The 11,376-nt window shown below is 46.7% G+C and overlaps 1 protein-coding gene and 1 long non-coding RNA gene across 9 annotated transcripts in view; one reads left to right on the forward strand and one right to left on the reverse strand.

Moving 5' to 3' along the window:
• The first annotated feature begins 89 nt into the window (after positions 1–89).
• LOC129478986 (uncharacterized) lies at positions 90–9,502 on the forward strand. Its single transcript, XR_008656531.2, has 4 exons — positions 90–724; positions 3,372–3,524; positions 8,633–8,730; positions 8,837–9,502. It is a non-coding gene; the product is annotated as an uncharacterized lncRNA (long non-coding RNA).
• The window catches only part of COL27A1 (collagen type XXVII alpha 1 chain), a 158,221-nt gene continuing 156,006 nt past the window's right edge, over positions 9,162–11,376 (reverse strand). For all 8 annotated transcript variants that reach the window (XM_055271342.2, XM_063636822.1, XM_063636823.1 and 5 more), the window contains one exon: positions 9,162–11,098. In XM_055271342.2, coding sequence (XP_055127317.1) covers positions 10,952–11,098 — 147 coding nt within the window. In that variant the 3' untranslated portion in view covers positions 9,162–10,951. The remainder of the gene's footprint in view (positions 11,099–11,376) is intronic.

Genomic DNA, 11,376 nt, shown 5'->3' on the forward strand with positions numbered 1-11,376 from the left:
AGACTAGCCTGGGCAACATAGTGAGACCCTATCTTTACACAAAAATATTTAAAAATTAGCCAGGTTGGCCAGGCGCGGTGGCTCACGCCTGTAATCCCAGCACTTTGGGAGGCTGAGGCGGGCGGATCACTAGGTCAGGAGATCGAGACCATCCTGGCTAACAGGGTGAAACCCTGTCTCTATTAAAAATACAAAAACAAAATTAGCCGGGCGTGGTGGCAGGCACCTATAGTCCCAGCTACTAGGGAGGCTGAGGCGGGAGAATGGCGTGAACCTGGGAGGCGGAGCTTGCAGTGAGCCGAGATGGCACCACTGCACTCCAGCCTGGGTGACAGAATAAGACTCCATCTCAAGAAAAAAAAAAAAATTAGCCAGGTCTGGTGCCATGTGCCCGTAAGCCTAGCTACTCTGGAGTCTGAGGCTGGAGGATTGCTTAAGCTCAGGAGTTCAAACCTGCAGTAAGCTGTGATTTTGCCACTACACTTCAGCCTGTATGACGGAGCAAGAGACACTGTCTCAAAAATAAATAATAAAAGTGTAATGGATGCACAACTTTTCATTCACTTACTCTATTCTTTTTTTGTTTTTGTTTTTGTTCTGAAATGGCATCTCACTCTGTCGCCCAGGCAGGAGTGTAGTGGCGGGATCTTGGCCCACTGCAACCTCTGCTTCTCAGACTCAAGAGATCCTCCCAGCTCAGCCTCCCAAGTAGCTAGGACCACAGGTGCGTGCCACCACACCTGGCTAATTTTTTGTACTTTTGCAGAGATGGGGTCTCATCATGTTGCCCAGGCTGGTCTTGAACTCCTGAGCTTAAGCGATCTGCCCACCTTGGCCCCCCAGAGTACTGGGATTACAGGCATGAGCCACTGCGCCTGGCCTGCTTACTATATTCTAACCTACTTAGTCATGTCCTTTATGTCTACAGCACTTTTTTTTTTTCAGGCTCTTCAAGTTGGAGTGCAGTGATGTGAATCATAGCTCAACTGCAGCCTCAAACTCCTGGGCTCAAGCAATCCTCCCACCTCAGCCTCTGGAGTAGCTAGGACTACAGGCACGCACCACCACACTTGGCTAATTAAATTTAAAAAACAAAAAATTGTAGAGACAGAGTCTCACTATGTTGCCCAGACTGGTCTTGAACTTCTGGCCTCAAGTGATCCTCCTGCCTCAGCCTCCCAAAGTGCTGGATTATAGGCGTGAGCCACCGCTCCCAGCCTATCTAACAGCATTTCATATTGTGATTTTTCCTCTGATGATAAGTGTCAGAGAGCAGCCAATTTCCCTTTTAAAATTACCATAGTATCCAAGGGAAAGGAAACCACGTGCTATGCACAAAGTCTTACATATTAATGTGCATAACAGCATTGCTCAAAATAGCCAAAATTAGAAATAATCCAAGGGCGGGGCGCCATGGCTTACGCCTGTAATCCCAGCACTTTGGGAGGCCGAGGTGGGCGGATCACGAGGTCAAGAGATTGAGACCAGTCTGGCCAACATGGAGAAACTCCGTCTCTACTAAAAATACAAAAATTAGCCGGGCGTGGTGGCGGGCACCTGTAGTCCCAGCTACTCAGGAGGCTGAGGCAGGAGAATCGCTTGAACCTGGGAGGCGGAGGTTGCAGTGAGCCAAGATCATGCCACTGCACTCCAGCCTGGCGACAGAGCAAGACTCTGTCTAAAAAAAACAAAAAAACAAAAAAAGAAAGAAACAATCCAGATGCCCATCAACAAGAAAATGGTAAATAAAAATGTGGGATTTTCTTACAAAGGAATATTACTTAACAATAAAAATAGTTAAGCTACTGATACATATAACACCATGGATGAATCTCAAAAACACTATGCTGAACAAAAGAAGCCAGATATAAAGGAGCTTATATACTGTACGGTTGTGTTCTAGAACAGCCCAAACAAATCTATAATTTTAGAAATCAGATCAGTGGTTGCCAAGGGCAAAAGAGGGCAATTTGACTGCAAAAGCGTATGAGAGAACACTGAAGTGGATGACAACTATCCAGGTTGTCATTGTAGTGGCCATTAAACACACCTATAGTTGTAAAAACTAATTGAACAGTAAAGCTAAAATGTGTGCATTTTCTTTTATTTATTCAACCTCAAGAAAGCCGATGTTTTAAAAACCCTGCTCCCAAGCAAAACAAATCCAAAAACACTAAGGATTTTGAATGTCAGTTTGGCAATGCACAAGTGAGTCTCCTTATCCCCATCCTTGTCAGAACAGAAATGTCCCTTTTTTTTTTCCTTTCTTTTTTGTGTTTTTGCCAGCTTGGTTTGTTTTTTGAATTTGCATTGCTCTAATTTGAGGCTTGAAACAATGATTGGGGTTATCAAGAGGGAAGAGAGCAGGTGAGAGAGTGGGTGTATCAGGGAGCTGAAGGTCTGTGCAGCTGGAGCACGTGATAAGTCAGAGTGGCCAGACTTTATGTTGAAGAGGTTGGCAGGAGATGGAGCCTGCAGGGCATGGAAGCCAGGCTGAGGGGTTCGCTAGACTTAGGAGGTGTTGGAGAGAAATGGAAAGATTTTAAAAGGGGTTGGAAAGGCATAACCAGATTGGTTTTTCAGAAAGATCGCTCTGTCTGAATGGGAAGAATGGGGAGGGCTAGGATAGGAGATTAAACCTGAGAAATCAGTTGGAGCTGATGCAGTGGTCCAGGGGTGAGATGATGGGGACAGACTCTAGATACCATTTATGTATCTAACATCTATCTATCTATCATCTATCTATCTATCTATCATCTATCTCTATCTCTATATCTATCATCTATCATCTATCTCTATCTATCATCTATCTATCTATCTATCTATCATCTATCTATCTAATCTATTTGAGACAAGGTTTCACTCTGTCTCCCAGGCTGGAGTGCAGTGGCACGATCTCAATTCACTGCAGCCTTCGCCTCCCGAGTTCCAGCAATTCTCCTATCCAGCCTCCCGAGTAACTGGGATTACAGGTGTCACTACCACACCTGGCTAATTTTTTTTTCTTTGTATTTTTGGTAGGGTCAGGGTTTCGCCATGTTGGCCAGGCTGATCTTGAACTCCTGACCTCAGGTGATCCACCCACCTTGGCCTTCCAAAGTGCTGGGATTACAGGCGTGAGCCACCGCACCCAGCCCAGATACCATGTATTTTGAGGAGAAGCTGAGCATTGTGTGGGGACAGCACCACCATTAGACCTGGACTGTTGGGGCCCAAGGATTTAGAGGGCCCCACATATCACACCCACCCACACACCCACACACACACAACAGTTTATTAAATAACAGATAAGCACCTCTGTCCTTTGGGATCTGGTGCCTGGTACCGGCACAGTGGGACCCACATCACTAATTATTCTCTTTCACAACCAGCACTGTTCAGGCCCCAGGAAACAATCTCTACATGTGGCACTCGACTCTGAAAACAACAAGTCAAGTGTCCTGATACTTCACGGATGATGCCACTGCAGACATAGGAGACAGACGCTGCTTCAAGAGAGGATTTGAGTGAACTTGAACTTAGAGGTAAGAAAAAAGACAAATTAACATTTTAACTCTTCCCTTTCAGCATAAATGCCAACAAAAAAACTCGTTTTGCCAGAAACAGAAAGTCTATTTTCTTGCGAGGTGTGGTTAGAGAGATCCTCCTGAGTTAGAAATTAACAGTACTTGCAACAGTTGCATGTGGTTGCTGAGAAACATTTGGTAATATTGCATCATTATTACTCCTAAATGTATGTGTCTGATGTCTGTAGATGGTGCCCACATACAGCCTGAATCTAGTTCTTTTTGTTTTTATTTTTTTGAGACAGAGTCTGGCTCTATCACCCAGGCTGGAGTGCAGTGGCACAATCTTGGCTTACTGCAACCTCTATCTCCCAGGTTCAAGCAATTCTCCTGCCTCAGCCTCCTGAATAACTGGGATTACTGGTGCCCGCCACCACACCTGGCTAATTTTTGTATTTTTAATACGGACAGGGTTTCATCATGTTGGCCAGGCTCGTGTCAAACTCCTGACCTCAAATGATCTGCCTGCCTCGACCTCCCAAAGTGCTGAGATTACAGGTGTGAGTCACTGCATCAGGCCATTTGAATCTGGTTCTTGACATGGGCATGTAGAGGCTGCATGCTAGCCTCGTGAATAATTTTTAGTTGTACAAATCTTTTGGACACGATTTAATTAATTAAATTTCTTTTTTTTTTTTTTTCGAGACGGAGTCTCGCTCTGTTGCCCAGGCTGGAGTGCAGTGGCGCAATTTCAGCTCACTGCAAGCTCCACCTCCCAGGTTCACGCCAGTCTCCTGCCTCAGCCTCCTGAGTAGCTGGGACTACAGGCGCCCGCCACCATGCCTGGCTAATTTTTTTTGTATTTTTTTAGTAGAGACGGGGTTTCACCAGGTTAGCCAGGATGGTCTTGATCTCCTGACCTTGTGATTCGCCCACCTTGGCCTCCCAAAGTGCTGGGATAATTAATTAAATTTCTAAAACTTAAATGTAAACATGTCAGCTTCATTTAAAATACTTTTGATTTATAACATTCAGGCACTTAGGCCAATGGTCTGGGGTCTCCATCTGCTGGAGTGTAGAGATCCCAGGCGCAGCCTGCATAGGGGAAGGGTGAATAAGGAGAGCTACTGCCATTCAAAGCGGAGCTGTGCACCGTGAATGCCGTGCAGAGGCGCTTCCGAGTGCCTCTCCTCGGCGGGAGTAAGTGGTCTTCAGCGTCCTCACTGTCCTTCAGGCTGCCCCTTGGGGGTCTCACTCTCCACCTGAGACTATCCAAGTAATTCCTCCAAGCTCATCCGGCACCTACCCTACCACAGTACAATTTTCTCCATCTCCTAACATTTCAGGTATGCTTGAATGCCTCTAAAGACTGAGGCTTTAAGTAGTCCTTTCTAGCTTGTCTGGCCCTATCCTCCATCTGGCCCTGGCAGGATGTCAAGAGAAGTTAGGCAGGAACAAAAGAGAGAGAAAAGGCCTCATGGCAGGCAGTATGGGCTGGTGGTGAAGCGCAAGTTGCTGAACTTCTCTGTGCCTCAGTATCTCTGCCTGTAAAATGAGAATAATAGTGGTACCTACTTCATTGGGTTGTTATGAAGATTAAATTGGTACATAGTTGTAATGCTTGGTTTTTTAAAGTTTTTAAAATTTTTTGGTAGGGATGGGAGGGCTCACTATGTTGCCCAGGCTGGTCTTGAACTCCTGGGCTCAAGTGCTCCTCTCACTTCAGCCTCCCAAAGTGCTGGGTTTACAGGCATGAGCTACCACACCCATAAAATGCTTGTTAAATAAAATAAATTTGCTCCTAAGGGTCTTCTGATTATAATAACTATCACCATCAGTTTAACCATCCCCCAGACAAGCTGGGGTGGGGAGGGAAGAAAGACTCCTGCATTGTATATGTACTTCAGTGATTGCAAGCTACATCTCACTTTTAAAGATATCAAAACGTGAAAACATGTCTATCCTGGGCTCAAGAAAATAGGACATTCCCCCCATTATATAGATGAGGAAAAAAGTGGCCCAGAGAGCTGAGGCAGCATAGGAAAGGTCACACAGCAGGTAAGCTGGAGGTCATCAGGGAAATGCACCTGTTTGAAACACTTCATTTCCTGAAAAAGTCACATTCCACCCTTCTTCATCAAGGCCAGAGCCAAGGTCTGTGTACGACCAACTTGTGACCTGCTTCCACATGAGAATACATAGGCCGAGCAAATTGTCCTCGTGGGGAACTCTGTGTCTGGGCTGAGGAAAGACCCAAAAAGATTTTCTCAAGTTCAAATCCTGTTTTGTGATCTTGGGCAACTTAAGTAACCTCTTTGAACTTCAGTTTCCTCATCTGAAAAGCCAGGGTTACAACATGTGTCCCACCAGATTGTGCATGAGATGAAAATGTGGGATCACATGCACATGCGCACGAGATCGCACCGAGCATGCCACCTGGTGTGCCGTCCATGCACAAGAAATTGTAGCCATTATTCTTCTGAATGGTGCTATTCTTGGGTTGAACCATATGAAACTGGGTTTTGCAGGTCCAAAAGCATTGGATATTATTCTATTTCATCCTGTTCACTCTACTATTATTGAACAATAGTCCTTTCTGTGGCTGGCAGAAAGGCAGAGCATATCAGCCCCATTTTGCAGAGAGAGAAACTGTGGCCTAGAGAGAAAGAATGACCTACCTAGGGCCATGTCCCAGTCAGGGACTGAAATCTGCCTGCCAGCCTCTCCTTTTCTCGCTCTTCTTTTCCTCACTTTTCCAATCCTGGGCTGCTGGCCATTATGGGTTGTGACCATAGCTAGGGTTTGATTCATTGTGAACAGGGCAAACACAGGCTGGCCTGGGCTTTCCCCTGGAGTTGGCCCAGTCTGGGAAGTCCACCTGGCTGTTTCCTGACACTCAGTTGTGCAACAGGAGATTGGGAACTGGGGGTACTGCCAGTTTAGGAAAAGTTTCTTTCTGTCCCCAACAACCTCCTATCTGCCCCTGCTAGGGATGAGCTGGCCCAGCTCCAGCATCCTCACTGGCCCACCTGGGATTGGAGACCAGGCCGAGAGTCATGTCACAGTTCTAACATTGCTCCTCTTGCTTTCCCCCTCTGGCCCTTCTTGCTGGCTTTTTCAATCTCTACCCATGTCTTCCAGGCCTAGCAGATGCTGCTGATGCCTCCAGAGCTCCGAGTGCAGTGCAGACCTCTCTCCTTTCCTCACAGTGCAGGCAGCTGCCTCCTGGGTGGCTCTGCTCCAGGGCCCCATGGCAGTCAAACCCAACTTGCCAACTCAGACCTCTGCTCATCTGTGCAAACCTGTGACTTGTCATGTTCCCAGCTCCATACCGCGGGCCTCCTCACCCTTTCCTGTAGCCCCACATGGGACCACTTACCGTTCCCAAATGCACAGTGCTACCTTTACCTCTGGGCCTTGGCAGGCGCTGTTCCCTCTCCCCCAAGTGCCCTTCCCCATCTGGCTCACTTCTATTCCTTCTCTTTCAACCTCAGCTTGAGGAGTGTGATGGTTAATTTTATGTATCACCTTGACTGGGCCACAGGGTGCCCAGATAGTTGGCCAAACACTATTCTGGGTGTGTCTGTGAAGGTGTTTTTGGATGGGATTAACATTTGGGTAATCCCATGGGAGACTGAGTAAAGCAGATGGCCCTCCCCAATGTGGGTGGGCTTCATCCAATCAGCTGAAGGCCTGAATAGAACAAACAGGCTGAGTACGAGCAAATTCCTTCTGCCTGACTGCCTTCAAGCTGGGACAGGTTTTTTCCCTGCCTTTGGACTTGAACTGAACCATCGGGTTTTCCTGGGTCTCAAAGCTGCCAGCAGCCTTAAGGTTCATCAGCTTCCATCATTGCACGAGCCAGTTTCATATAATAAATCCCTAATATGGAGGGCAGTGGTGCGATCTCAGCTCACTGCAAGCTCCGCCTGCCAGGTTCACACCATTCTCCTGCCTCAGCCTCCTGGGTAGCTGGGACTACAGGCACCCACCACCACACCCAGCTGTTTTTTTTTTGTATTTTTAGTAGAGACGGGGTTTCACTGTGTTAGCCAGGATGGTCTCGATCTCCTGACTTCTTGATACACCCGCCTTGGCCTCCCAAAGTGCTGGAATTACAGGCGTGAGCCACCACACCAGGCTGCAAGTTTTTAAAATATAAAATCCTGGGTATAAACTCAACTGTTAGTGATGTGTTCTTTCTCCTCAATGAGAAGGGCAGAAAAGTTCTGATTCATTCATTGTCCCAGGGAAGGAGGAACAAGCCGAGGAAGAAAGAGATCTGAAACAAGGGTCAGGAAATGTGGGCTCCAGGCCAGGATACTCAGATACGTATAAATTTCAGAGAAATAACAAATAAAAAGATTTTTAGCATAAGCATATCCTCAAAATTGCATGGAGCATACTTGTACTAAAAAATAGCTATTGTTTATCTGAAATTCAAATTCATCTGGGCATCCTATATTTTTATTTTTTAAGTCTGGCAACCCCATCTCCCAGACTCACACCCACTCACTTCTTCCGTGGCAGGTACTATTGTGACTTCTCTCAAGAATGTGACAGGCAGGGATCACTCCTTTTGAAGCATTATTCACAATAGCCAAAGGTAGAAACAGCCCAAATGTCCACCAATTTGGCTCAACTATCCATCAGCTTATGAGTAGGTAGACAAAATGTGGTTTATCCATACAATGGAGTACATTCAACCATAAAAAGAATGAAGTACTGATACATGTTACGACACAGATGAATCTTGAAAACATCACGCTGAGTGAAAGAGGCCAGGGTCACAAAAGGCCACATACTGTATGATTCCACTTGTATTAGGTTGAACCGCAAGTACTTTGGCACCAGTGTAATATAAAATGTCTGGAGCAGGCAGAGCCGTGGACACAGAAAGCAGGTTGGTGATTTTCCAGGGGTTGGGGGAGGGTGGGACTGCTAAAATGGGTACAGGTTTCCTTTAGGGGTGATGAAAATAATACGAAATTAGGTCATGGTGACGTTGCACACCATTCTGAATGTACTATATCAGTGGCAAATTTTATGTTATGTGTAATTAACCACAATCATAATAAAAACAAATGCTCACGTTAACCTCAGTGTACCTCCTCCCTGTGTGTTAGGAGTTGAATCGTGTCCCCCCAGAAGGATATGTTGAAGTCCTAACCCCGTGCACCAGTGAATGTGACCTCATTTGGAGACAAGACCTTTGCAGATGAAAGTAAGTTAAGGTGGGGTCATGAGGGTGGGCTCTAATCCAGTATGACTGGGGTCGTCATAAAGAGAAGATGGGGCAGAGAGACACATCAGAACACGTGTCACCACAGGGACATAGACCGAAGTGCTGCAGCTGCAAGCCAAGGAATGACTGGGGCTACCAGGAGCGGGAAGAGGCAAGGACAGATCCTCCCGAGGCTTTGGAGGGAGCGTGGCCCTGCCAACACTTCTTTGCCTGTGTGAACTTCTGGCCTCCAGAACTGCGAGAGAGACCATTCTGTGTTGTTTGAAGCCACCAAGTTTGTGGTATTTGTTACAGCGTAAGGAGGACATCCTCTGAGCATCTCCTCCCACTGCCTGTCCCAGCCCAGCCAGAAACTGCCCCCCTGGGCTTTGAGAAGCAGCACAGGACCACAGGCATGTCATTCCATTGCCTCAGTTTTAAATATTTATTTAAAATCCAGAGGGGAAAAGGAGAAACGGAACCCATTGGGGTTTTAATACACTGACATGTGGACAGAGACATAAACGAAGACAGCAGGAAAATCCAAGAATGAGACAGAGGCCAGTGGATTCTGGCGGCAGGAGGGATCTGAGCGCTGAGATGAGGCCTGAGCTGCTACAAACATGCACTTCCACGCAGAGCGTCCAGGCTGGGGCAGCAGGGCGAGGATACAGAGGTGTCGGGAGGGGAGACGGGCCAAAGTGAGGTATTAAATAATGAAAATCAAATCCAATTCCCAAAGACACACAACTTTAGGAGAGAAATACACAAATAGAGACTTTCACATACATTTTCCCCTTCTATACAAATAATTCCATGGTTAAAATAACCTCAAAATCCAATTCAAGGGCCGACTTGTTCGCTGATGTAGCACAATTCAGAGGACGCTGAATGTCACTATGGTTTCGAACTCTGAGATTCCCATTATTATTCTGTCTCCTTGACCCAAATTTACACTTGGAGCTAATGACAATGGGTTTCTACAGAATTTAATGACAATGAAAAAGCAGGAACGATGATTGCATCTTGCAAGGACAGGCTCCTGGAAGTGAGGACCTCGGAAGAGGCGATGCGGCTTCCTGAGATGGTTCCATGTTGATGCTTCACCTCTAAGGCTAGCCCTGACCCAACGCCGCTTTTGTGATTGGTTTCTTCAAGGTCAAGTCTTCACCCAAGACCTCTCCAGGGCATGCCTTCCAAGGCCAGCCTCACCTCCCTCCAGGACCGTGAAGGGCCAAGCCAACATGCTTCGCACCCAGGCCTCCCTGCTGCCTTAAAAGGACAGACATTTCAAAGTCCATAAGTCGTTACAAGGTAAATCTCTCTAATTCTGGTTTCTGGTAGGGTTTTTTTTTTTGTTTTTGTTTTGCTTTTTTTTTTTTTCCTTTTTTCTTTTCTTTTTTCCTCCTTAGCAGATTACCTGATGAGCATAAGGGCAATGCTAGGAAAATTAAAAAATTCCCCAAACTTTGTCATTTGGAGGAGAGAGAAAGATGCGGATGATGCCCCACATCCAAAAGTTTCTTCAAAGTCTGTGGCAAAATAATGGTAGCACCGTCAGAATCTTAAATAGGGTTTTTTTTTTCCTTAAAAAAATCACATACACTATGAGAGACAATTGCGAGCACCAGCGATTTCACAGTGGGAGGTAGCACACGTGGGCACCCCCAGCCCGAGGATCTCGCCGCTTCCCACGCCTGGCTGCTCCTTCCCATCCTCTCACCTCTTTCCTGGGTGAAAAAAAAATAATAGTAACACACCTTCTTTTTGTTTGTTTAAATAATATATATATATTCTGTCTTTCCTTTTCTCCTTTTTTCATGTCTCCTTTCTAATATTGCACATCAATAGCTCCCTAGCAGGGACCAGCTGACGAGACGCCCCCTTCCCTCAAGTTGGCTTGAATGTGGGGCTCTTTGGGCAGGAAGCTGGGGAGGGAACGGGGTGGCTGCCATGGGGCTCAGGCGGGTTGCAGGTCCAGCTTACTCTGGCTGGCTCTTTGGTTGGTCTTTGGGGCTAAGCTGGGATCCATTGTTCCCAAGGACACCCTATCTCCTCCTACCCCCACCCACTTCTACTGGGCAGACAACAGCTGGGGTCTGCCCAAGGACCCTTGGGCAGGGGAGCTGCCTCTCCTGGAGCCATCTGCCCCTCAGTGCCCTCCCCTTGCCTCTTCCTCTTCCCTCCTCCATGCGGCCTAGAGGGGCCAAGAGGTCAGAGGTCAGAGGAAGCACGCAGGTCCAACTTCCAGGCGGTACTGCTTCCCTGATGAGGCAGGAGGGAGGTTGTCCACACTGATGATGGGCAGCTGTTGGGGGTCTTGGGTCCGGAAGGTGAAGAGTGTCTGATGCCAGCGGCCATCTTGGACCTGAAGGTGGAAGGAAAAGTGCACATGTACATCCATCGTGATTCTCATCATACATCATGAGCATTTTCCCTTCCATCTTTCCTCACAATTTTTAATGGCTATACCGTATTTCACTGTGGCAATGACCTATATGGCACATTTAGATTACTTCCACTCTTTTTCTTCTTATAAGTAATGTTGTCTTTAACATCACTGTAACTAAACCTTTGTGCGCATTCTTAATTGTTTCCCTAGAACAAATTCTAGAAGGATTGTTCTAGAATTGCTAGACCAAAAAA

Source organism: Symphalangus syndactylus, chromosome 3, assembly GCF_028878055.3.
Source record: "Symphalangus syndactylus isolate Jambi chromosome 3, NHGRI_mSymSyn1-v2.1_pri, whole genome shotgun sequence".
NCBI lineage: Eukaryota > Metazoa > Chordata > Mammalia > Primates > Hylobatidae > Symphalangus > Symphalangus syndactylus.